This window comes from Hyperolius riggenbachi, chromosome 1 (genome assembly GCF_040937935.1).
Source record: "Hyperolius riggenbachi isolate aHypRig1 chromosome 1, aHypRig1.pri, whole genome shotgun sequence".
In the NCBI taxonomy this organism is placed as follows: Eukaryota; Metazoa; Chordata; class Amphibia; order Anura; family Hyperoliidae; genus Hyperolius; species Hyperolius riggenbachi.
Window position 1 is genome coordinate 255,465,414 of NC_090646.1, and position 27,208 is coordinate 255,492,621.

The following is a 27,208-nucleotide window of genomic DNA, read 5'->3' on the forward strand; positions in this document are numbered from 1 at the left end:
ACATTACTTGACCTTAGTTTTGTAATACTAGTTTAGACATTTGTTGCTATGAATAGGCTATGCAGACAATAGCAAGGCAACAATGGGTCCAAACCAATTCTCTATTTCTCCAAGGTTTTATCCAAGAATATATTTTTTCCAGTAGCAATAGGGGATGCAGAGGTAGCAACAGTACCAGGGCCCCTGGACCACAGGGGCCCACTAGGGCCCTCCTTTTACCACTTCATTAGCTCCTTTTTGGTGGAATACTGGTAATGATCAGGTACCTCTCTATGTGCTTTGATTAGTTGTAACCATTAATAGACTGTTCTCCTCCCCAGCCTACACCTCTCTGACACTGCAGCTGTCCTCGGTAGGCTTAGGTGCTCCATATCAATTGTAATGCATAGAGCACTTGAATGTAAAACTTGCACTGGGACCCAAAGCTCCTAAGCTTCGCACATTGTTCATCTACTGTTTAAAATAACGTTTGCACTCTGCAATTGAAAAGGTACCAAAAAGTAGGTCAAAATGTAATGCTAATTGCTAATATTATTCTGAGTATTTTCTTGCTTGTTGGTGGCTTAACCACTTAAGGACCGCCCCCAGCCGATGGGCGGCGGCAAAGTCCGGGCCCAAACGACCGCAATACGCCCATCGGCGGGGGGCGGCTGCGGGAGTGGTTATGCGGCGATCGCGTCATTCGTGACGCGATCAGCCGCCAGGGACTGGCTCCGCCCACCGCTCGTAGTAACCCGCCGGCCGTTCGGAAGCGCCGGCGGGTTACTAGCACCCGGATCGCCGCACTTACATTGTATAATAGGCTTTGTAATGTATACAAAGCCTATTATACTGGCTGCCTCCTGCCCTGGTGGTCCCAGTGTCCGAGGGACCACCAGGGCAGGCTGCAGCCACCCTAGTCTGCACCCAAGCACACTGATTTCCCTCCCCCTGCCCCCTGATCGCCCACAGCACCCCTCAGACCCCCCCCTGCCCACCCCCCAGACCACTGTTTGCACCCAGTCACCCCCCTAATCACCCATCAATCACTCCCTGTCACTATCTGTCAACGCTATTTTTTTTTTATCCCCCCCCCTGCCCACTGCCCCCTCCTGATCACCCCCCACCCCTCAGATTCTCCCCAGACCCCCCCCAGACCCCTCCCCCCGTGTACTGTATGCATCTTTCCCCCCTGATCACCTGTCAATCACCTGTCAATCACCCGTCAATCACCCCCTGTCTCTGCTACCCATCAATCAGCCCCTAACCTGCCCCTTGCGGGCAATCTGATCACCCACCCACACCAATAGATCGCCCGCAGATCCGACATCAGATCACCTCCCAAATCCATTGTTTACATCTATTCTCTCCTCTAAACACCCACTAATTACCCATCAATCACCTATCAATCACCCCCTATCACCACCTGTCACTGTTACCCATCAGATTAGACCCTAATCTACCCCTTGCGGGCACCCAATCACCCGCCCACACGCTCAGATTGCCCTCAGACCCCCCTTTATCAATTCGCCAGTGCAATATTTACATCTGTTATTCCCTGTAATAACCCACTGATCACCTGTCAATCACCTATCAATCACCCCCTGTCACTGCCACCCATCAATCACCCCCTGTCACTGCCACCCATCAATCAGCCCCTAACCTGCCCCTTGCGGGCAATCTGATCACCCACCCACACCAATAGATCGCCCGCAGATCCGACATCAGATCACCTCCCAAATCCATTGTTTACATCTCTTCTCTCCTCTAAACACCCACTAATTACCCATCAATCACCCCCTATCACCACCTGTCACGGTTACCCATCAGATTAGACCCTAGTCTGCCCCTTGCGGGCACCCAATCACCCGCCCACACCTCAGAACGTCCTCAGACCCCAGCCCTGATCACCTCGCTAGTGCATTGCTTGCATCTATTTCCCCCTCTAATCACACCTTGAGACACCCAACAATCACCTCCTGTCACCCCCTAGCACACCTACCCATCAGATCAGGCCCTAATTTGCCCCGTGTGGGCTCCTGATCACTCGGCCAAACCCTCAGGTCCCCCTCAGACCCCCTTCCGATCACCTCCCCAGTGCATTGATTGCATCTATTTTCCCCTCTAACCGCCCCCTGAGACACCCATCAATCACCTCCTGTCACCCCCTAGCACTCCTATCCATCAGATCAGGCCCAAAACATCCTGTCATCTAAGAGGCCACCCTGCTTATGACCGGTTCCACAAAATTTGCCCCCTCATAGACCACCTGTCATCAAAATTTGCAGATGCTTATACCCCTGATCCGTCATTTTGAGAAATTTGGTTTCCAGACTACTCACAGTTTTGGGCCCGTAAAATGCCAGGGCAGTATAGGAACCCCACAAGTGACCCCATTTTAGAAAGAAGACACCCCAAGGTATTCTGTTAGGTGTATGATGAGTTCATAGAAGATTTTATTTTTTGTCACAAGTTAGCGGAAATTGATATGTATTGTTTTTTTTTTCACAAAGTGTCATTTTCCGCTAACTTGTGACAAAAAAAAAATCTTCTATGAACTCACCATACTCCTAAAAGAATACCTTGGGGTGTCTTCTTTCTAAAATGGGGTCACTTGTGGGGTTCCTATACTGCCCTGGCATTTAAGGGGCCCTAAACCGTGAGCAGTAGTCTAGAATCCAAAGGCCTCAAAATGACCTGTGAATAGGACGTTAGGCCCCTTAGCGCACCTAGGTTGCAAAAAAGTGTCACACATGTGGTATCGCCGTACTCAGAAGAAGTAGTATATTGTGTTTTGGGGTGTATTTTTACACATACCCATGCTGGGTGGGAGAAATCTCTCTGTAAAAGGACAATTGTGTGTAAAAAAAATCAAACAATTGTCATTTACAGAGATATTTCTCCCACCCAGCATGGGTATGTGTAAAAATACACCCCAAAACACATTATACTACTTCTCCTGAGTACGGCGGTACCACATGTGTGGCACTTTTTTGCACCCTAAGTGCGCTAAGAGGCCCAAAGTCCAATGAGTACCTTTAGGATTTCACAGGTCATTTTGCGACATTTGGTTTCAAGACTACTCCTCACGGTTTAGGGCCCCTAAAATGCCAGGGCAGTATAGGAACCCCACAAATGACCCCATTTTAGAAAGAAGACACCCCAAGGTATTCCGTTAGGAGTATGGTGAGTTCATAGAAGATTTTATTTTTTGTCACAAGTTAGCGGAAAATGACACTTTGTGAAAAAAAACAATTAAAATCAATTTCCGCTAACTTGTGACAAAAAAAAAAAAATCTTCTATGAACTCACCATCCTCCTAACGGAATACCTTGGGGTGTCTTCTTTCTAAAATGGGGTAATTTGTGGGGTTCCTATACTGTCCTGGCATTTTAGGGGCCCTAAACCGTGAGGAGTAGTCTTGAAACGAAATTTCTCAAAATGACCTGTGAAATCCTAAAGGTACTAATTGAACTTTGGGCCCCTTAGCGCAGTTAGGGTGCAAAAAAGTGCCACACATGTGGTATCACCGTACTCAGGAGAAGTAGTATAATGTGTTTTGGGGTGTATTTTTCCACATACCCATGCTGAGTGGCAGAAATATCTCTATAAATAGACAATTGTGTGTAAAAAAAATAAAACAATTGTCATTTATGGAGATATTTCTCCCACCCAGCATGGGTATGTGTAAAAATACACCCCAAAACACATTATACTACTTCTCCTGAGTACGGCAATACCACATGTGTGGCACTTTTTTGCAGCCTAAGTGCGCTAAGAGGCCCAAAGTCCAATGAGTACCTTTAGGATTTCACAGGTCATTTTGCGACATTTGGTTTCAAGACTACTCCTCACGGTTTAGGGCCCCTAAAATGCCAGGGCAGTATAGGAACCCCACAAATGACCCCATTTTAGAAAGAAGACACCCCAAGGTATTCCGTTAGGAGTATGGTGAGTTCATAGAAGATTTTATTTTTTGTCACAAGTTAGCGGAAAATGACACTTTGTGAAAAAAAACAATTAAAATCAATTTCCGCTAACTTGTGACAAAAAAAAAAATCTTCTATGAACTCACCATCCTCCTATCGGAATACCTTGGGGTGTCTTCTTTCTAAAATGGGGTAATTTGTGGGGTTCCTATACTGTCCTGGCATTTTAGGGGCCCTAAACCGTGAGGAGTAGTCTTGAAACGAAATTTCTCAAAATGACCTGTGAAATCCTAAAGGTACTAATTGAACTTTGGGCCCCTTAGCGCAGTTAGGGTGCAAAAAAGTGCCACACATGTGGTATCGCCGTACTCAGGAGAAGTAGTATAATGTGTTTTGGGGTGTATTTTTACACATACCCATGCTGAGTGGCAGAAATATCTCTATAAATAGACAATTGTGTGTAAAAAAAATAAAACAATTGTCATTTATGGAGATATTTCTCCCACCCAGCATGGGTATGTGTAAAAATACACCCCAAAACACATTATACTACTTCTCCTGAGTACGGCAATACCACATGTGTGGCACTTTTTTGCAGCCTAACTGCGCTAAGGGGCCAAAAGTCCAATGAGCATCTTTAGGCTTTACAGGGGTGCTTACAATTAGGCACCCCCCAAAATGCCAGGACAGTGAACACACCCCACAAATGACCCCATTTTGGAAAGTAGACACTTCAAGGTATTCAGAGAGGAGCATAGTGAGTCCGTGGCAGATTTCATTTTTTTTTGTTGCAAGTTAGAAGAAATGGAAACTTTTTTTTTTCTTTTTTTTGTCAGAAAGTGTCATTTTCCGCTAACTTGTGACAAAAAAAAAATCTTCTATGAACTCACCATACTCCTAACAGAATACCTTGGGGTGTCTTCTTTCTAAAATGGGGTCACTTGTGGGGTTCCTATACTGCCCTGGCATTTAAGGGGCCCTAAACCGTGAGCAGTAGTCTAGAATCCAAAGGCCTCAAAATGACCTGTGAATAGGACGTTAGGCCCCTTAGCGCACCTAGGTTGCAAAAAAGTGTCACACATGTGGTATCGCCGTACTCAGAAGAAGTAGTATATTGTGTTTTAGGGTGTATTTTTACACATACCCATGCTGGGTGGGAGAAATCTCTCTGTAAAAGGACAATTGTGTGTAAAAAAAAAACAAACAATTGTCATTTACAGAGATATTTCTCCCACCCAGCATGGGTATGTGTAAAAATACACCCCAAAACACATTATACTACTTCTCCTGAGTACGGCAGTACCACATGTGTGGCACTTTTTTGCACCCTAAGTGCGCTAAGAGGCCCAAAGTCCAATGAGTACCTTTAGGATTTCACAGGTCATTTTGCGACATTTGGTTTCAAGACTACTCCTCACGGTTTAGGGCCTCTAAAATGCCAGGGCAGTATAGGAACCCCACAAATGACCCCATTTTAGAAAGAAGACACCCCAAGGTATTCCGTTAGGAGTATGGTGAGTTCATAGAAGATTTTATTTTTTGTCACAAGTTAGCGGAAAATGACACTTTGTGAAAAAAAAACAATTAAAATCAATTTCCGCTAACTTGTGACAAAAAAGAAAAATCTTCTATGAACTCACCATCCTCCTAACGGAATACCTTGGGGTGTCTTCTTTCTAAAATGGGGTAATTTGTGGGGTTCCTATACTGTCCTGGCATTTTAGGGGCCCTAAACCGTGAGGAGTAGTCTTGAAACGAAATTTCTCAAAATGACCTGTGAAATCCTAAAGGTACTAATTGAACTTTGGGCCCCTTAGCGCAGTTAGGGTGCAAAAAAGTGCCACACATGTGGTATCGCCGTACTCAGGAGAAGTAGTATAATGTGTTTTGGGGTGTATTTTTCCACATACCCATGCTGAGTGGCAGAAATATCTCTATAAATAGACAATTGTGTGTAAAAAAAATAAAACAATTGTCATTTATGGAGATATTTCTCCCACCCAGCATGGGTATGTGTAAAAATACACCCCAAAACACATTATACTACTTCTCCTGAGTACGGCAATACCACATGTGTGGCACTTTTTTGCAGCCTAACTGCGCTAAGGGGCCAAAAGTCCAATGAACATCTTTAGGCTTTACAGGGGTGCTTACAATTAGGCACCCCCCAAAATGCCAGGACAGTGAACACACCCCACAAATGACCCCATTTTGGAAAGTAGACACTTCAAGGTATTCAGAGAGGAGCATAGTGAGTCCGTGGCAGATTTCATTTTTTTTTGTTGCAAGTTAGAAGAAATGGAAACTTTTTTTTTTCTTTTTTTTGTCAGAAAGTGTCATTTTCCGCTAACTTGTGACAAAAAAAAAATCTTCTATGAACTCACCATACTCCTAACAGAATACCTTGGGGTGTCTTCTTTCTAAAATGGGGTCACTTGTGGGGTTCCTATACTGCCCTGGCATTTAAGGGGCCCTAAACCGTGAGCAGTAGTCTAGAATCCAAAGGCCTCAAAATGACCTGTGAATAGGACGTTAGGCCCCTTAGCGCACCTAGGTTGCAAAAAAGTGTCACACATGTGGTATCGCCGTACTCAGAAGAAGTAGTATATTGTGTTTTAGGGTGTATTTTTACACATACCCATGCTGGGTGGGAGAAATCTCTCTGTAAAAGGACAATTGTGTGTAAAAAAAAATCAAACAATTGTCATTTACAGAGATATTTCTCCCACCCAGCATGGGTATGTGTAAAAATACACCCCAAAACACATTATACTACTTCTCCTGAGTACGGCGGTACCACATGTGTGGCACTTTTTTGCACCCTAAGTGCGCTAAGAGGCCCAAAGTCCAATGAGTACCTTTAGGATTTCACAGGTCATTTTGCGACATTTGGTTTCAAGACTACTCCTCACGGTTTAGGGCCCCTAAAATGCCAGGGCAGTATAGGAACCCCACAAATGACCCCATTTTAGAAAGAAGACACCCCAAGGTATTCCGTTAGGAGTATGGTGAGTTCATAGAAGATTTTATTTTTTGTCACAAGTTAGCGGAAAATGACACTTTGTGAAAAAAAAACAATTAAAATCAATTTCCGCTAACTTGTGACAAAAAAGAAAAATCTTCTATGAACTCACCATCCTCCTAACGGAATACCTTGGGGTGTCTTCTTTCTAAAATGGGGTAATTTGTGGGGTTCCTATACTGTCCTGGCATTTTAGGGGCCCTAAACCGTGAGGAGTAGTCTTGAAACGAAATTTCTCAAAATGACCTGTGAAATCCTAAAGGTACTAATTGAACTTTGGGCCCCTTAGCGCAGTTAGGGTGCAAAAAAGTGCCACACATGTGGTATCGCCGTACTCAGGAGAAGTAGTATAATGTGTTTTGGGGTGTATTTTTCCACATACCCATGCTGAGTGGCAGAAATATCTCTATAAATAGACAATTGTGTGTAAAAAAAATAAAACAATTGTCATTTATGGAGATATTTCTCCCACCCAGCATGGGTATGTGTAAAAATACACCCCAAAACACATTATACTACTTCTCCTGAGTACGGCAATACCACATGTGTGGCACTTTTTTGCAGCCTAACTGCGCTAAGGGGCCAAAAGTCCAATGAGCATCTTTAGGCTTTACAGGGGTGCTTACAATTAGGCACCCCCCAAAATGCCAGGACAGTGAACACACCCCACAAATGACCCCATTTTGGAAAGTAGACACTTCAAGGTATTCAGAGAGGAGCATAGTGAGTCCGTGGCAGATTTCATTTTTTTTTGTTGCAAGTTAGAAGAAATGGAAACTTTTTTTTTTTCTTTTTTTTGTCAGAAAGTGTCATTTTCCGCTAACTTGTGACAAAAAATAAAATCTTCTATGAACTCACCATGCCTCTCACTGAATACTTTGGGATGTCTTCTTTCCAAAATGGGGTCATTTGGGGGGTATTTGTACTATCCTGGAATTTTAGCCCCTCATGAAACCTGACAGGTGCGCAGAAAAGTCAGAGATGCTTGAAAATGGGAAAATTCACTTTTGGCACCATAGTTTGTAAACGCTATAACTTTTACCCAAACCAATAAATATACACTGAATGGGTTTTTTTTTAATCAAAAACATGTTTGTCCACATTTTTCGCGCTGCATGTATACAGAAATTTTACTTTATTTGAAAAATGTCAGCACAGAAATTTAAAAAAATCATTTTTTTGCCAAAATTCATGTCTTTTTTGATGAATATAATAAAAAGTAAAAATCGCAGGAGCAATCAAATAGCATCAAAAGAAAGCTTTATTAGTGACAAGAAAAGGAGGTAAAATTCATTTAGGTGGTAGGTTGTTTGAGCGAGCAATAAACCGTGAAAGCTGCAGTGGTCTGAATGGAAAAAAAGTGCCTGGTCCTTAAGGGGTAGAAAGACTGTGGTCCTGAAGTGGTTAAAGTGAACCTAAAGCAAAACAAAACCCCCCAAACCCCCCAAAAAACAGTTTAACTTACCTGGGGCTTCTACCAGCCCCCTGCAGCCGCTCTGTGCCTGTGCTGTCACTGCGTGATGCTCCAGTCCCCCGCAGTGCCGCTCTGTGCCCGTGCTGTCACTGCGTGATGCTCCAGTCCCCCGTAGTGCCGCTCTGTGCCCGTGCTGTCACTGCGTGATGCTCCAGTCCCCCGCAGTGCCGCTCTGTGCCCATGCTGTCACTGCGTGATGCTCCAGTCCCCCGCAGTGCCGCTCTGTGCCCGTGCGGTCACTGCGTGATGCTACAGTCCCCCGCAGTGCCGCTCTGTGCCCATGCTGTCACTGCGTGATGCTCCAGTCCTCCGCAGTGCCGCTCTGTGCCCGTGCTGTCACTGCGTGATGCTCCAGTCCCCCGCAGTGCCGCTCTGTGCCCGTGCTGTCACTGCGTGATGCTCCAGTCCCCCGCAGTGCCGCTCTGTGCCCGTGCTGTCACTGCGTGATGCTCCAGTCCCCCGCAGTGCCGCCCTGTGCCCGTGCTGTCACTGCGTGATGCTCCAGTCCCCCGCAGTGCCGCTCTGTGCCCGTGCTGTCACTGCGTGATGCTCCAGTCCCCCGCAGTGCCGCTCTGTGCCCGTGCGGTCACTGCGTGATGCTACAGTCCCCCGCAGTGCCGCTCTGTGCCCGTGCTGTCACTGCGTGATGCTCCAGTCCCCCACAGTGCCGCTCTGTGCCCGTGCTGTCACTGCGTGATGCTCCAGTCCCCCTGCAGCCGCCCTGTGCCCGTGCTGTCACTGCGTGATGCTCCAGTCCCCCGCAGTGCCGCTCTGTGCCCGTGCTGTCACTGCGTGATGCTCCAGTCCCCCGCGGTGCCGCTCTGTGCCTGTGCTGTCACTGCGTGATGCTCCAGTCCCCCGCAGTGCCGCTCTGTGCCCGTGCTGTCACTGCGTGATGCTCCAGTCCCCCGCAGTGCCGCTCTGTGCCCGTGCTGTCACTGCGTGATGCTCCAGTCCCCCGAAGTGCCGCTCTGTGCCCGTGCTGTCACTGCGTGATGCTCCAGTCCCCCGCAGTGCCGCTTTGTCAGCCGGGCAACTCGGCAAGTCAACAACCACTGCGCACGCATGGATTTGGGCACCATGGCCACCAGGGGTAGCACTTAGTCACCACTAGAGATGATCAGAAAATTCAACTAAAATCCAAATTTAGTTTCATCAGCCTAGTTTGCAGGGACTGAACAGGAATTATGCAAGAGGTGATATGGTTCTGGAACTACAGACATTTATATTGAGCCTAATAACTTAATCAAACTATCATTTAATTAATCAGCAGCATCTACTGTATATTATCCTCTGCAAAGTTTCTGTCCAGCCCCCACAAATGTATACCACTAAATAATGCAAAAGTGTACAGAAACGCATACTGCTGCTGGGATAACATGCCTTCTTTTATGCAAACGTGAATAACACAAACACCCTGTGTTTACTAGTGAGTAAGAGCCCTAGGGTCATGTCACATGGCCAACTTAGACATAGCCACAGCTATTACAAGGCTTCTGTATAATTAAAGGAGTCACGGTGACTAGTTGCTATAATTCTTTACCTCTCCATCTCTTCTTTCCTCTCTATTTCTATAGATTGTAAACTTGCAATAGAAGAGATATCTCAGTTTTGTGTCTCATAAAAAAAGTGAATAAAAATATATCTGTCACTATAACAAACATGTTTTCTACCAGCTCTGTATTATGTACCAATGATTAGAAGTGTATGTATAACAATTAGAGATGTTGTGAACCCGCGGATTTTTGTTTCCGAACCGCGAACACGAACTTGCTAAAAAGTTTGTCAAATGGTAAACATCGCAAACCGCAATAGACTTCAATGGGCAGGTGAACTACAAAAACTACAAACACTGTTTCGGACCACAAAAGTGATGGAAAAGATGTTTCAAGGGGTCTCACAGCTGGAGGGGGGCATGGCGCAGTGGGATACATGCCAAAAGTCCTGGGGAAAATGACGGATTTGAGGCAGAGCAGGGTTATAATCCCTAAAAGGCAGAAATCACATTGCATTCCTAAATTGGAGGCCTAAAGTGCTTATAAACATGTTACGTTTGTATACATGGATCAGCAGTTAGTGTAAGTAGTGTACTGCTTCACACTGACAGACCAAACTCACTGTGTAACGCACTGCAAACAGATGGCCGTGCTGCTGCGCACGTTGGTGATACTGCAGGCGATGGCGGCTTTCCTGGTATAACAATGTGCAGTCACACAGGTGTAGTGAAAATGGATGCACTGACTGCTGGTATATAAAGCAGCGTGCGGTCACACAAATGCAGTGAAAGGTATGCAGTGACTGCTGGTATAACAATGTGCAGTAACACAGGTGCAGTGAAAGGTATGCAGTGACTGCTGGTATAGCAATGTGCAGTCACGCCGGTGCAGCGAAAAGGTTGCAGTGACTGCTGGTATAACAATACGCAGTCACACAGGTGCAGTGAAAATGGATGCACTGACTGCTGGTATATAAAACAGCGTGTGGTCACATAGATGAAGTGAAAGGTATGCAGTGACTGGTATATAAAACAGCATGCGGTCACACAGATGCAGTGAAAGGTATGCAGTGACTGCTATATAAAACAGCATGCGGTCACACAGGTGCAGTGAAAGATATACAATACAATACAATACAATAACATTTCTATAGCGCTTTTCTCCCATAGGACTCAAAGCGCTTAGGCTCTCTCAGATTCAGTAATTGGTAGTAGGATGAAGTATTCACACAACAAAAGTTATATTTCTGCAAATGCCAAACTGAACAGGTGGGTTTTCAGTCTGGATTTAAACACGTCAAGGGATGGAGCTGTCCTGATCTGTTGAGGTAAGGAGTTCCAAAACGTAGGGGCAGCATGACAGAAGGCTCTGGGACCAAAAGTTTCCAAGTGGACTCTGGGTATGACTAGATTATTAGAACCTGTTGATCTGAGAATGCGGGGATTGCTACGCAGCTGCAACATATCTTTCATGTATCTAGGGCCTAAATTATTCAGGGATTTACATGTCAGTAGGCCGATCTTGAATAGGACCCTCCATTCTATAGGTAGCCAGTGAAGGGAGTGCAGGACTGGCGTTATGTGGCAGTGACGGGGTTGGTTGGTTAGCAGTCTGGCAGCAGTATTCTGTATCAGCTGTAGTCGGTACAAGACCTTTTTTGGAAGGCCAGTGTAGAGAGCATTGCAGTAGTCCAGTCGGGATGTGATAAAGGCATGGACTAAGGTTGGCAGATCTTCTGGGGGTATGAGGTGCTTGATTTTTGCAATGTTCTTCAGGTGAAAATAGGATGATTTCACCACAGCAGAGATTTGAGTTCTGAAGTTTAAATCCCCATCAATTAGAACTCCCAGGCTACGCACATGATCAGAGCTGCGCTAACAGGATATGCGGTGACCGCTATTATAATACAATGTGCAGCAGTCACACTAGGCACTGAATGTGCTGGGCCTGGCCAGTATGGCAATTAGCAAGGGCCAGCTTCGACAGACAGGGCTGTATATGCAGTGTCAGTGGACCATACAAAAAAAAAACATCACAAAAACATTAGCTCTCAAAAGAGCCGTTTTGGTGGTGCTTTTCAGCAACAAATATCAGCAAGGAGCAAGCTAACAAGAGCCTAACTAAGCTTTCCCTATCTCTGAGCAATCTCTCTCTCTTCTCTCACTAAAACAGCAGCACACAGAGTGAGAATATGGCCGACGCTGCTGCCTTATATAAGGGGGGGGGGGCTCCAGGGGCAAGTGCAGCCTGGTTCAGGGTTGCTCGTAAACTACGCCAGCGCGAATCTACGCGTCGTAGTACGCAACTACGCACCGTAGTTCGTAGGCGAAGTTTAAGAACTACACGTATGCATTTCCGCGTAGTCGTAGTCCCGCTATGCGAAACTTCGCACGCTACGCATAGTTGACGGATGTATTGCGAAGTCAACTATGCGTGCGGTAACTGCATCTATATGGATCATTGCGCATGCGCAGAAATATTATTGCCCTTTTATACGCATACAATTCCGCATTGGAAGGTGGAATGTACGCTTATATTAGTTTATATATGAACATAGGCAGCAGTTTATTGCAGAAATGTTTCCGCATAATGGCATAAGTGGTCGCATCAACTACGCTATGCACTACGCGAAGCTTGCGTATTTTAACGCGTAGTCTATGGAATGCAAACGTAGTGAAGTTTCTGATTACATAGCCGTAGATTGCGAAGCGTATTTGCGTAAAAATACGCGTAGTTCCAGCATAGCGAAGTTGGCTGACTACGACCATCCCTGGCCTGGTTGGCTGCCATGTGTCTGCTGACTGTGATGTAGAGGGACAATGTTTATCCCAATGATGTAGTTGTAGGTTGAACTTGCATAAAGTTCACGATTCGACACGATCGCGTACGAACCGTTCGGGACATCTCTAATAACAATGTCTGTATTTTTATGTACCCACATTTGTTTCTTACTTTGAACAGCATCACAGATGATAGCGCTTTATAAATATTAATAATAGCAACTCAGGCACCCATGTGACATGGTTCTAAATGAAATGCTGTCTGAATCCAGGATAAGGAGATCCCAGGAAGGAAAACATTTTAAAGCTCCATATCAGACTCAGAAATGAAGGCAATAGCAGGAGTCACATATGATGATTGGCAAGGGTAAGGCCTGATGAATGGTGAGTTACTGAATTAGGATCAGAAACAAAGCCCACCTTTTAATGTTTTTATTAAGTTTAGGTTTAATTTAAAAGATAATGGAAAATTATAAAAACACATTCCATCCAGCTTGGCATGGAGGAGTAGAACTGATCTAGGGGGCAGAAAGTATAAAGTTTTCCCTGTCTAATAATATTCAAGGCTTCTATCCATTACTCTGAAGCAGTGGCAAAGAAATCATAGACTTGTACTCCCAAGAGAGATAAGGCACACGACACAGTATTTTATGCCTCTGTCATTAGCATGAGAGTGTTCAGGCAGACAACAGTTGTGGAAACTTTACAGAAAATGAGGTTATTATTGTAAGGTTTAGACCAATAACTGGGCAAACTAAGCTATGAAGGCGGCCCACTGATAGGGAGGCTGCATTTCCCTCCTCTTTCCTTCTCCCTCCCACCATTATTTAAAAAATAGGCACAGAGCATGTACAAGAAGTAACATTAACTAATTGCTTGTTCCAGCAGCAATTTCTATAGCAATGGTGGCGTCATGTGACTTGCTGTCATTACGTACCAGAGCGCCACATAATGCCCCCATCGCCAAGAAGATCTCTGCTAAAATGAGCAATTGGGCAAGTTACACCCAATCACTCCGTGGTCACACAAGTCCGGAGGGAGGGAGAAGGAGCAGGCTCCATTCAAGAGGAATGTGGCCTGATTACAAAAAGTTTGCACTATGATATATAGCCTTTATGAAGAAAACAGAGACAGGCTGGAAAGTCAAACTTACAGAAGTCAGGCTGTACAAGAAATGGTGACGTTGCTGACAGTATTTTACTTCTTCACAGGAGAACTGTGCATTTTTGAGTTAAAGAGGCACTATGGCGAAAAATTGCACATATTTTACATTTTACAAACATAGACAAATAAGAAGTACATTTTTTCCAGAGTAAATTAAGCCATAAATTACTTTTTTCCTATGTTGCTGTCACTTACAGTAGGTAGTAGAAATCTGACAAAAGTGATAGGTTTTGGACTAGTCCATCTCTTTATAGGGGATTCTCAGCAAGTCTTTTATTCTTTATAAAGATATTCCCTAAAAAGGATTTAAACAATGATGCTGCCCAGCTTCCCTGCTCGATACACAGTTCTGAAATTTATCCCAGATGACATCTTTAGTCCTGTCAGGGAAGCTCAGTGGAATGTTTGTTTTTGAGAATTCCAAAGCCAGGGAAAATGATGTTTGGCCTCCCAGATAAGAAGTTGCTTTGATGCTGAAATCCCGAGAATTACTGTAAAAGTGGGTATCCTAAATAATTTACTGCAATATATTATGAGTCACTACAGTGCCTCTCTAATGCTATTTTGGTAAAAGCTGATATCTGGTTAAAAGAGCACCACATATATACTATATCTATAAATCATAGGTTTTATATAAATCGTAATTGTGGTCATTTCCACTCAACAAAGATTTCAGTAGAATGTCACTGAAACACAACAAGCTGATGTCTGCTTACAAATACATTTATTCAGTTTCAGTTGAGAAACAGTTATTCAGCTACAATCACCCTCATTGAGCATGGCTGTGCTACAAATTTAACATACCGGTAATAAAGAAAAATATTCCACTACAGTATAGCATAGTGCGTACTAAAATGCCATCAGCTATATTGCACTACCATCCTTGAAAACACATTAGAACTAAAACATACAAATGTATTAACATTAGTAAAACGGATATTTTATATTTTAATATTATTACTTGTGCTTCTAGGATAGTCTAAGATCAAAGGGGGATTTTTGTTCTGTTTTTAAACATTTTGGAATTTAATTGGAATTAATTTTGTAACCTGAGAAAGAATCTAAATTGAGTATAGCAGGCCTCATTCAGAACAGAAGGTCTTCATCAATATCGCCTGTAAGACAGAAAAAGAGTCATTTATTTAGAAATACACTGTTCATTTTTTGCAAGACATCTATTCAATACACAGCCCTTGGGGTGAGTCATTCCACTTTAAGGATGTCAAAATATGGAAAACAACTATATCAGTTATATTATTCAAAGGAAAACTTGAGAATACCTGGTCTATATTCTAAAAGTGCGCATATAATACATCTCCAGCTAAAAAAGGGTGTCAGATGTAAACAATATTGAAGTTAGCTGTTATTAAAATGGGTGCCAGGATATGCCATAAAATATAGTTTATAATACTGATATTCTACCATTCCCCACTGTAATCTCTATTTTTACGTTTACTAAAATGGGTACCAGTAAGTGATAAGATATCATTTAATTTACCGATATAGTACTACTTCTACTTCTATAGTACTACTACCCAGTCCCATGCACGCCTCCAGGACTTCTCAAGAGCTGCTCCAACACTATGGAACTCCCTACCTCCACCCATTAGGGCAGCCCCCTCCTTCAACATCTTCAAGAAAGCCCTCAAAACTCTCCTTTTCACTCTGGCCTACTACCCCTCACAAGTGCTCTAAACCCACAGCTGAACTCTGGTCCCCTACCATTCGTGTCCTTACCTCTCCCTCTAGATTGTAAGCTTTTGGTCAGGGTCCTCCTCCTTTTGTGTCCTACCTGATCATGCACCTCCATTACTGTGCACCCATGCTATGCATCTGAGTGAACCTAACTTGCCTAATCTCCATGCTCCATGCAGTGACTGACTAAGCATTACCTGGTACTCATACTGTGCTGTGTGATCTGGTTTTCTTGTATTCCTGTATTGTCATATTGCTGTTTGTCACCCCTAAATATTGTCTGTAACCTAAATTAATGTTCAGCGCTGCGTAATATGTTGGCGCTTTATAAATTCAATAAATAATAATAAAACTTCATTCATATAGTAAAATATCTTAAATACTTAGCAATATTTTACTATAGCCTAACCTTTTCCCTACTCTCACACAGAAACCTCCCCTGTTGGTGCCTAACCTAACCCCCCCCAGTGTTGCCTAACCTTACCTACAAAAGGATGTTAGGTATTGCACACCTATACTATATAAAAGCAGTACATATGCAAAAAAGTACAGCGGGTGCTGTGTCATAAATCAAGACCCAATTATATTTACAAGAAGACACGCACACAAGACTAATTCAATGCTCAATGCAGTATATTCACAAAGAAGGGGGAGGTTTGCATACAAAAAGTACAATTATACAAAAGCTGAACTGAACCAACAGTACCAATATGTGGATATGTACATCAAAATATACAGTAGTAGTAGACACACATGTTATAAACAGATGGTTGGAAGTGCACTCCATATAACAACATAGCCCATACGGGCAAAAGTCCTTGAGCTATTAGGCACATAGGTAGTTCAATGTGGAGTACATAGAAATTCCAAAACCTCAAAGTTTGGAATTTCTACCATCTGTTTATAACATGTGTGTCTACTACTACTGTATACTTTGATGTACATATCCACATATTGGTACTGTAGGTTCAGTCCAGCTCTTGTATTATTGTACTTTTTGTATGCACTTTTTTGTGATTATACTGAATTGAGCATTGAATTAGTCTGGTGTGTGTGTCTTCTTGTAAATATAATTGTGCCTAACCCTACCCCCTCCAGTGGTGCCTAACTTTAACCCCCCTGGTGGTGCCTTGTCTGAACCCCCCCCCCCCCCTGGAGGGCGCCTAACATTAATCCCCTGTTTTGTATGTGTAAAATAAATTAGTATATGAATGTTTATGGGTTTATGTAACATAGAATTAAAAAAATTATAATTGAGGAGTCAAAATGTGAAATAAACTTTGTTTTATATAAAAATTTAAGTAAGTTTTTTAAAACAGTAATTTGTAACATTGATTCGAGGCCATTCGGAGGCGGCCTGGTGATGCGCTGATCCACCTTTTGCGCAATTTTCAATTTTCGAATTTACTTGATTAGCTGCACCCAGGCTATGCATATACATAGGTTAGGATTTAGTTAGTGTTAGGCCCCTCCCATGGAGCATTGACTTCTTCGCAGTGGGAGGGACGAGTACTTAATAGATTGCATGCAAGCTGTTACGGAAACCAACATCCTCCAGTGGCAGACAGTTCATGTGTATGCTAGGTGTGTACTTTATCCCACAAGTGGGTCTTGCACTCTTTTGCAGGTAGGCACTTGTCTGTTTTTAAGTAGCGCTGTTCATTTCCTTGCCATGTAATAATTTGTAACATAGTTGAGCATTGCGGAAGCTGCTGGTTGTGGTGCAAAACGTTGAAATGTGAATTATTTTTTCCGAGACAGCACAAAATTATTTGTTAAATAAGGTGTTATTGATAAAGTTGGAATGGAAATTAAAGTTATAGATCACAAGCAATATAGCTGTTCTATATTTACGCTGTGCCCTTTTACAAGCGATAGAGTTGTTTTATATTTTGCTGCCAATAGAGAAAAGATTTGCATTGATGTGAATGGGGCTCCCTTTTTAATAGGCACCATTATTATGTTCTACCATCTTAAATACAGCTAATCATCTGTGGAGAGAACTACTAGGTAAGAGAGCTGCCTCTTATTTGTACATCTCTGGTGCATAATTCATACCATCTCTGATTCCAAAGCAATGGCACCATTCTCGCAGGGAAATGTATTTATCATCGTTCATGTTGCACCCCTGTAAAAATGCAGTCACACAGTGTTCCATTGGGATCAATGGGGCACGCAGTGGAGATAATTCTGATCTTGTAAGTAGCCTGCAATACAACAAATAAGAAACATAAAGCAACGAGTTACATACTGTAACTTCTATCCTGCTGATTGCATAAGAAAATGTTTAAAGAGAACATAGAAGCAAGAAAACTTCCACATTTTTCCCTCCTTTGCTTAAAAAATGGCATAACTTATGCACTGGCACAGAAGCCATTGTTTAAAGTGAACCTAAAGCCTCAAAAAAAAAATGAGATTAACTCACCTGGGGCTTCCCTCAGCCCCCTGCAGCCTATCGGTGCCCTCGCAGCTCCGGTCCGATGCTTCTGGACTCGCCGGCGACGACTTCCGGTTTCATCGTCACCGGCCGACAGGCATGGGAACACGAGTGATTGTTCACGTTCCCAGCCTGTATATCGCCCCCTATGCTGCTATTGCAGGGGGCTGAGGGAAGCCCCAGGTGAGTTAATGTCATTTTTTTTTCGAGGCTTTAGGTTCACTTTAATGTTAATAACTGTAATAGACTAATCTCTGACCTTTAATCACATGTATTCTATTTTAACTGGGAGAAAAATGTTCTACAATACATTATTTTGGAAAAAGGATCTGAATCAAGTACCACAGGGTAGAGTAAGAATCTGTATGACCGACTCTTATATCAGGCATATGAGATCTTTCCCATCTGTAATGCTTGGGGGGTATACTTTCTGTGTCAGCGTGTATGCTCAAGACTGGAGGGCTTGCTCTTCACCTGCTGACCCTGCCTGGCACGCTACTAGCTGACCCTCAACCTGTCCCTGCCTGGCACACCACTAGCTGGCCGTAATAGGACTTAGGCGAGCAAGCATACAAGCTGATGCAGAAAGCAGACCTACCACCAAGAGCAACAACACTATGTAGCTGGGTAATGGAAAAGGCTACACAGGTTGCCACAGGAGTAATGAACAAGGTAGCAAGATTGCCCAGGGCAACTGCAGCTCTGGGCATCCGATACCGCCACAAATAACACACAATGGTCGCGCAGTGGAATGCCGTACTGCCTATGATCTGAGTAATAAGACAAACAATGGACAGACAGACTGACTGACTGACTGTAGCCCAGGGCGGCTGCAGCTTGAGCTTCTGGCTAAGTAACATGACAGACAACAGAAAGACAGACAGAATGCTTGCAAGACTAATCGCTGCCCCAGCAAGCATCCACACTGGCACGAACAAGACAAACAGGAAGGAGTGTAACTAAAAGCAACCTCAGCCTATAGCTACGTCCCCAGAAACAAGACTAGCAGGAATACTACCAGTCACCAACGTGGTGATGGCAGAATCCAAGCTATCAGGATAGTGGACTTTACTGACCCCCGCGGGTTCAGCAAACGTCCAGCAGGCAGGAAAATACAGAAGAAGGCAATATACAATTTTACAATAACAACTTTCACGGCATGACCCCAACGACAACTACTGTATGTCGGGCGGAGTCTGAAATGGGAGGCAGACTTTTATGTCGACATCAGCCAATGGATGCAGGCATGCAAATTCCCACACAGCTGAATGGTAATTACTCAATCCTGAGCTAACTTTATTACAAGCTGCTAGCTGACTGTGAAAAAGGACTTTCATAACAAATACCTGCAATATTATGCAACAACATGCATGTAGGAAATAGAGGGCTATCTGGCTGCAGTTCAACTGCAGCAAGCAATAGGAGGAATCATGACAGCATCCTGAGCTACACTGAACTGCAGTGTGATTGCAAATGACAATGAGACTTATTGCGAATGCGCAACCGAATGCAAGCAGATAAGTCAGAACTGCCCAGTTGCAGTTCCACTGCAACCGACAGAACATGCTACAGGAGAGATCCTGACACCATCATTGCAGGACCACAAAGATCCACAGGAGTCATGTGACTGGCACTGTTTCCTTATAAATTAGGGTATCTGGACATTTTTACTTTTGAATTGTGTAATGTTCCTAAAGGAATGAGCAAGTAGAATACATTTTCATGGTGTATCTGGCTTTAATGTTAATAAAAATTACTTTTTTATTTCAGTCTGCAACCTGCTGTGATCTCCACTTTCAATATAATTCAAATTATGCCTACTTACAAACAAGGATACAGCATGTCCCCAAATTTAAAGTGCACCTGAACTGACTTGACATGATTAAATAAGCATGATGATATACACATAGGTACATATATTACTAGTCTTACTAAGAACTTCTTTGAAGACCCTTTCTGTTTTCCTGCATTCTAAGTGTTAAAAAAATAGAATTGTTATCTATGCAAATACGCTTGTCTACCAGCCCGTTGAATACAGGACAATATTTGTTTTGAACTGTTGTAAGCATAGCAGAGTGTAATATGTCACATGTGGGCCTATGCACTCATCCTTTTTCCTTCCTCAGCATGTTCTCAAGTTTAAAGCTCCCCAGAGGAGCATCTATGTCCCAATGGCCTACTGCCATGTGATGTCACTGTGGAGAGGCTTGTAGGAAAAGGAGATGAGGCGCCAGTTGGAAGATACCAGAGGCTAGAGTATGCTGAGGAAGGAACTAGGAGGAAGCATGGCCCAGATCAAGTGAGATAGTATGCGCTGCTGTTCTTACTCTGCATTGTTGGGCAGGGAGGCTGAGGACACCTAATACTATCCTGGGTGGGGTGGGAGTACAAAAGCCATTAATACAACTATATGAGGAGGCAAAGGGCACATAATACCATTATCTGGGTTGGTGAATGGTGAATGGACAAAATCCACATATCACTAACTGGAGGGGTGCCATGTTTTGTGAACCTAGGTTTTTAGTCCATACGATGAAAATAGGTCTAGGTGTGAAGTGGTTAAAGTAGAATTTTAAGTCACTTTAGTAAACAAAAAAACATACCAGCTCTGTGTGATGAATTGTAAGTAGTGCACAAACAAACGGGCAAGAGTTGCTAGCCTTTAATTCAGGATATGAATTATAATAATAAATCTGCTATGAAAACACACCTGTCTGTAGAATGTTGATCAAGCTGATTAAATTGCCAGTGAACAGGATACACATACATGTGGTAGTTTTTCTGAAAATCCTTCTCCAACAGCTCAATGTTATGATCACCTTTGTGTAGACGCCTTTCATCTTCATATATTTTCTTTACCTAATACAAGAAAAGACAGCAACAACACAACTCTGCCCATTTAGTTAGAACCTGACATTTGTGAATAAAAACAGAAGTATATACTTAACTCAAAATCTTTATCAAACAAACTTAATACTTAATAAGGAAGGTTCAAGACAGGAGAATAGTTTGGCTAAATAGTATTTTTAAGAAAACAAAGGGGGTCATGTGATCAACACTGCAAATGTTTCCATTATAATGATGGGAAGATAAGAAGATCCTGCTGCTTAAACACCTCTCCCACTGCTGGGCCCACCACTACCCTTCACTGATCTCTATGGGAGGGGAGTGCAGTGTGATCTTGGCTACACCTTATGTTCTAGAAACCAGCAGAGCTCTGGAGTACTTGGATATGGGCATTTTTATCATCTGGTCATAAATTATGACTAGACAGGGGTTAGGTTGTAGTACTTTTATTTTTTGTTAAGTAATCTTTATTAAACAAGTCAGGACATTGAAACAGATAATGGAGACTGAACAAGGGTTTTAAGTAGTAGGCAGGAGATGAGGCATGCAAAATCTTAAAATTGTTATTGCTTAGTAGGCAAACAACATGAGGCCTTACAAAGTCATATGAAATGTTTGGTTTACTGGCTGTGACTCTGACAACACTGACACCAAGAAATATGCATTTTTTTAATGTATACACTTGATCGGTAAATAGGATTTATTTTAATACGTGAAGTAATGAATTTTTCTTTATTTTGTTTATTTTTTTTTAATAATTAGTAGAGTTTGGAAACTCAAGTATGTAAGTTTTACTGCTTTACACCAAAGAGAATCACTATTTAAGCTACATACCAACACCCAATCAATTTCACCCATCAGGATTGATTTTGAGCCTTCAAACGACACTACAGTATACCAACAGCAATAGCTGTCCAGAGAGACCACGTAGGAATAACTGGCCTTATTATTACAGATGAAACAAAACTATTGGGTTAAAACCAGAGCATGATGTCACACAGCAAGACCAGACAGGTACCAGAGTTGTACATGAGGTACTTTCTGCTTTAGTTTAATACACAGTATGTAATACAGGAGTGGTACATAAGGTACTTTTTGTCTCAGTTTTTACATAGTTACATAGTTATTTTGGTTGAAAAAAGACATACGTCCATCGAGTTCAACCAGAGAACAAAGTACAACACTAGCCTGCTCCCTCACATATCCCTGTTGATCCAGACTGAGGAAGGCGAAAAAACCCTTACAAGGCATGGTCCAATTAGCCCCAAAAGGGAAAAAATTCCTTCCCGACTCCAGATAGCAATCAGATAAAATCAGATAAAATCCCTGGATCAACATCATTAGGCATTACCTAGTAATTGAAGCCATGGATGTCTTTCAATGCAAGGAAAGCATCTAAGCCCCTATAAATGCAGGTATAGAGTTTGCCATAACGAATTCCTGTGTCAATGCATTCCACATCTTAATCACTCTTACTGTAAAGAACCCTTTCCTAAATAAATGGCTAAAACGTTTTTCCTCCATGCGCAGATCATGTCCTCTAGTCCTTTGAGAAGGCCTAGGGTCAAAAAGCTCATCCGCCAAGCTATTATATTGCCCACAGATGTATTTATACATGTTAATTAGATCCCCTCTAAGGCGTCTTTTCTCTAGACTGAATAAACCCAGTTTATCTAACCTTTCTTGGTAAGTGAGACCTTCCATCCCACGTATCAATTTTGTTGCTCGTCTCTGCACCTGCTCTAAAACTGCAATATCTTTTTTGTAATATGGTGCCCAGAACTGAATTCCATACTCCAGATGTGGCCTTACTAGAAAGTTAAACAGGGGCAATATTATGCTAGCATCTCGAGTTTTTATTTCCCTTTTAATGCATCCCAAAATGTTGTTAGCTTTAGCTACAGCGGCTTGGCATTGAGTATTATTATTTAACTTGTTGTCGATGAGTACTCCTAAGTCCTTCTCCAAGTTTGATGTCCCCAGCTGTATCCCATTTATTTTGTATGGTGCTAGACCATTGGTACGACCAAAATGCATGACTTTACATTTTTCAACATTCATTTCATCTGCCATGTATGTGCCCATATAGCCATCCTATCCAGATCCTGTTGCAATATGACACTATCTTCCTGAGAGTTGATGATTCTGCACAATTTTGTATCATCTGCAAAAATAGCAACATTACTCACTACTGCATCTACTAGGTCATTAATAAATAAATTGCAGAGCACTGGACCCAGTACAGACCCCTGTGGGACCCCACTGCTAACAGTCTCCCATTTTGAGTACGATCAATTGACCACTACTCTTTGTTTTCTGTCCATTAGCCAGTTCCCTATCCATGCACACAGACTCTTCCCCAGTCCTTGCATCCTCAACTTTTGCACCAGACTTTTGTGTGGAACAGTGTCGAAGGCCTTTGCAAAGTCGAAGTATATGACATCTACAGCATTGCCAATATCCACATTAGTGTTCACTACCTCATAAAAGCTGAACATGTTAGTCAAACAGGACCTGTCTTTAGTAAACCCATGTTGATGCTGAGAAAGATAAGATAGAGGGGTTTGTCTATAACTGAACTTAATTCCCTTAGGACCCAAGGATGCATGCCATCTGGGCCAGGTGCCTTGTCTGTTTTTAATTTATTTAGTCTTGCCTTCACTTCTTCCTGCGTTAAGTATTTAATATTACAGTTGGAAGATTGAGACTCTTCTGCATCTGTAATTTGCAACAGTGCTGTATCCTTTGTGAAGACAGAAGCAAAGAAAGCATTTAATAACTCTGCCTTACCTTGGTCATCCACCATTGAGTTCCCACCATCATCCTTTAGGAGTCCTATACAGTCAACCTTTCTTTTTTTTAGAGTTGATGTACTTGTAAAACTTTTTTGGGTTAGATTTGATATCCCTAGCGATTTGATTTTCAGCCTCGATCTTTGCCAGCCTAATTTCTTTTTTACAATTTTTATTGCACTCCTTATAATTGCTTAGTGCAGCCTCGGTCCCCTCCTGGTTAAGGCCTTAATAGGCATTCTTTTTACTCTTCATTTTATCTCTAACCTTTCTATTCATCCATAGAGGCCTTTTTTTATTCCTAGACATTTTGTTTCCATATGGGATATACATACTACAATATTGATTGAGAATAAGTTTAAAAGCTTGGCATTTCCCTTCAGTGTCCTCCCCTTGTAGTACATTATCCCAGTTCACCAAACTTAGTGCCTGCCTAAGTTGATAGAACTTTGCTTTTCTAAAATTCATAGTTTTAGTTGTCCCGCTGCCCGTGGCCTATCAGTCACCAGATCAAACGTTATCATGTTGTGATCACTATTTCCCAAATGTTCTTGAACCTGCACATTTGATACATTATCTGGTCTATTAGAAATGATCAGATCCAGTAACGCATTCCCCCTAGTTGGTTCCGTTACCATTTGAGTCAAGTCAATCGTGGTTGGGGTGTCTTGGCACCCTATGGAAAAAAATACAGGAGACAAAAAAGCTTGCTTATTATCCTGTATAACAATGTTCCAATTCATCCTTCACCCCCTCACTCTTCCCTCCCCTCACACACCAATCCCACTTTTCTTTTCTTTCCCTCAGCTCGGCCATCCACCTGCCAATAAAATCATTCCACCACATAGTCATTCTCATCTACACCACTCATATGCACACATTTCATACATATTGGAAAATATAAAAAATAAAAATATCTTATCCTTATGACATCACTCATATGATTTTGAGAGTGACACAAACTATTATATACACATCCTGAGCATTATATATGTGCTAAACAGAGAGATATATACCACAAAACAATGCAGTTTTATTGTATAATCGTGTTTAATGCAAAGATTCCTATATAATTTAATCCATCTAATCACTATTCTTACCACTAACTATGAGATATTTATCTAAATTATCCACTATTGCGCCAATGTATTTTAATATATATATTTTTTTCTTTCACCAATTAACTGTCAAAATCTATCACTATGAGAACAGAAATCCAGTCCACTGGCAATGAGATGCTAATGAGAAAGTCCCATCGCCATCTAGTGGCCAAATAATTTAATACATCAACTCCTGGTCCTATCTTTTCTATGAATCCAGCGTAGGACTGGCAAAATACATTGCCTTCCTATGCTATGCCCCTTTCCAATATGGCCCCACCACTACTTCCTGTGATTACATCATCACGCACCCTCCCCCTTCCCTAATCTGCTGGGAGTGTGCAGACCTGCAGCTGCTTAAACAAATCAAGTAAGGTTATATAATGCAGAGACAGGGAATGTCCTGTAGAGGCTCCCTATGCTACATGATTTCTGTCATTTGGTGAGTATTACAACATTGTTTTCTGGTCTCCATTGTATCCTGCCTTTTTACTCCCCCTGCTGACTGAATATGTATTATGCTGTGCACAATGTACTGCAATGCTTTTAAAAGTCAGTGACCAGTTCCTTTTACTTATGCAGAGCAACACTGTGACATGCTTGCAGCGCTGCCTGGATTTTGTCTTTGTTTAGAATTGGCCAAGTCTTTAGTATTTCTTATGTTGTTGTGTGTGTATGTATGTGTATATGTGTATATATATATATATATATATATATATATATATATATATATATGTGTGTGTATATATGTGTATATATATGTTTATATTTTTTATACATTGCTAGATATCTGTGTTTTATATTATATCATTCCTATGGGCGCATGGCTAATTTTAGAATACTATCGACTATGTTCCTAGTTCTTTTTAATTGATGATGTATACATTATCATCAATGGAAACCCCCCCCCCCCCTTTTTTTTTCTTGTTCTGTATATTTTTCCATACATATATTTATATATATTATATATTTATTGTTCATCTAGAAGGTGCATAATAATAATGGTATTGTGCATTACGGCAAATGGAGCTTAGACTAAACCATCAAGTTTGCCCTTAGATATGAGACACAGTAGTGTGTTTTCTTTGATGTGTGTGTGTGCGTGCGCATAAATATGTGTTTGCATATGCACAGCATGGAATCAACTATTAGGGCATGGATAAATCTGCCAAATTAAATTCATGTTATGCTATTTATTCATTTATATATGTACTCTGACCGTTATTATTTTTATAATTTTTTATGAAATATGTATATGTATGTACATTGAGGAACTCTTCCTGCTATTCTAGGCACTGTATTGGCCTGAGGAAGCGGGCTCAGACCTGCGAAACGCGTTGCCTGTGCTCAAATAAAAATCTTTTGTACGTTTACAGAGATTTCGTCATTGAGGTAAGATACCTCATTTTTCTTTTTCGTTTTTAAACTGGTTTTAAAAGCTTTTATTCAAATCAGGACGCCTCTTTCCCTTATTGTGCATTTGAGTCAAGTAATTGTCCTGTAGTGCCGCTAGAAATCTGCTGCTTTTACCAGAATGGGTAGCCTCAATACCCCAGTCAATGTCTGGAAAGTTGAAGTCGCCCATAACTATGACCTCATTTTTACTTGCAGCTTTTTCAATCTGCTGTAGTAATCGCAGTTCTGCAGCTTCATTAATATGAGGTGGCCTGTAGCATACCCCAATAAGCAATTGGCAACTTTTATTTCCACCATGAATATTTACCCAAACGGACTCCACATCTTCGCAATATTCCTCCATCTCATTGTTGAGGACAGCTGTAAAAGAATTCTTAACAAAGAGACAAACCCCTCCACCTTTTTTCCCTGTTCTATCCTTCCTAAGCAAATTGTATCCCTCTAAATTGGCTATCCAGTCATGGCTTTCATCCATCCATGTCTTGGTTATTCCCACAATGTCATAGCCTTTGTCATTCAGAATGAACTCTAGTTTGTCTATTTTATTTGCAAGGCTCCGAGCATTGGTTACCATGCACTTTATATTTTTACCACCACATTTACCAGTTTTGTTTACATGAAATGGGGTACTTGAAGTTTTACCAACCTCCTTAATCTTTACACTGTCCCCACCCCCCTCTCCACCCCCCATAATGCTAGGCTTCCACTGAATTAATATACAGAATGTGGTACCAGAGTGGTACATGAAGTAGTTCTGGTCTCAGTGTAATACACAGTATGTGGTACCAGAGTTGTACATGAGGTACTACCTGTCTCAGTTAAATACACAGAATGAAGCACTTTAACCACTTGAGGACCTAGGGCTTTCTACCCCTTAAGGACCGGCCACTTTTTTTCCATTCAGACCACTGCAGCTTTCACGGTTTATTGCTCGCTCATACAACCTACCACCTAAATGAATTTTAGCTCCTTTTCTTGTCACTAATAAAGCTTTCTTTTGGTGCTATTTGATTGCTCCTGCGATTTTTACTTTTTATTATATTCATCAAAAAAGACATGAATTTTGACAAAAAAATA

At 42.1% G+C, this 27,208-nt stretch overlaps 1 protein-coding gene across 2 annotated transcripts in view; it reads right to left on the bottom strand.

The window, feature by feature from the left end:
* Positions 1–14,551: 14,551 nt before the first annotated feature.
* The window catches only part of LOC137504547 (SPARC-like protein 1), a 107,114-nt gene continuing 94,457 nt past the window's right edge, over positions 14,552–27,208 (bottom strand). For both annotated transcript variants that reach the window (XM_068233137.1, XM_068233129.1), the window contains 3 exons: positions 20,687–20,835; positions 17,598–17,746; positions 14,552–14,959 (listed from right to left, as the gene is read on the bottom strand). In XM_068233137.1, coding sequence (XP_068089238.1) covers positions 14,931–14,959; positions 17,598–17,746; positions 20,687–20,835 — 327 coding nt within the window. In that variant the 3' untranslated portion in view covers positions 14,552–14,930. The remainder of the gene's footprint in view (positions 14,960–17,597; positions 17,747–20,686; positions 20,836–27,208) is intronic.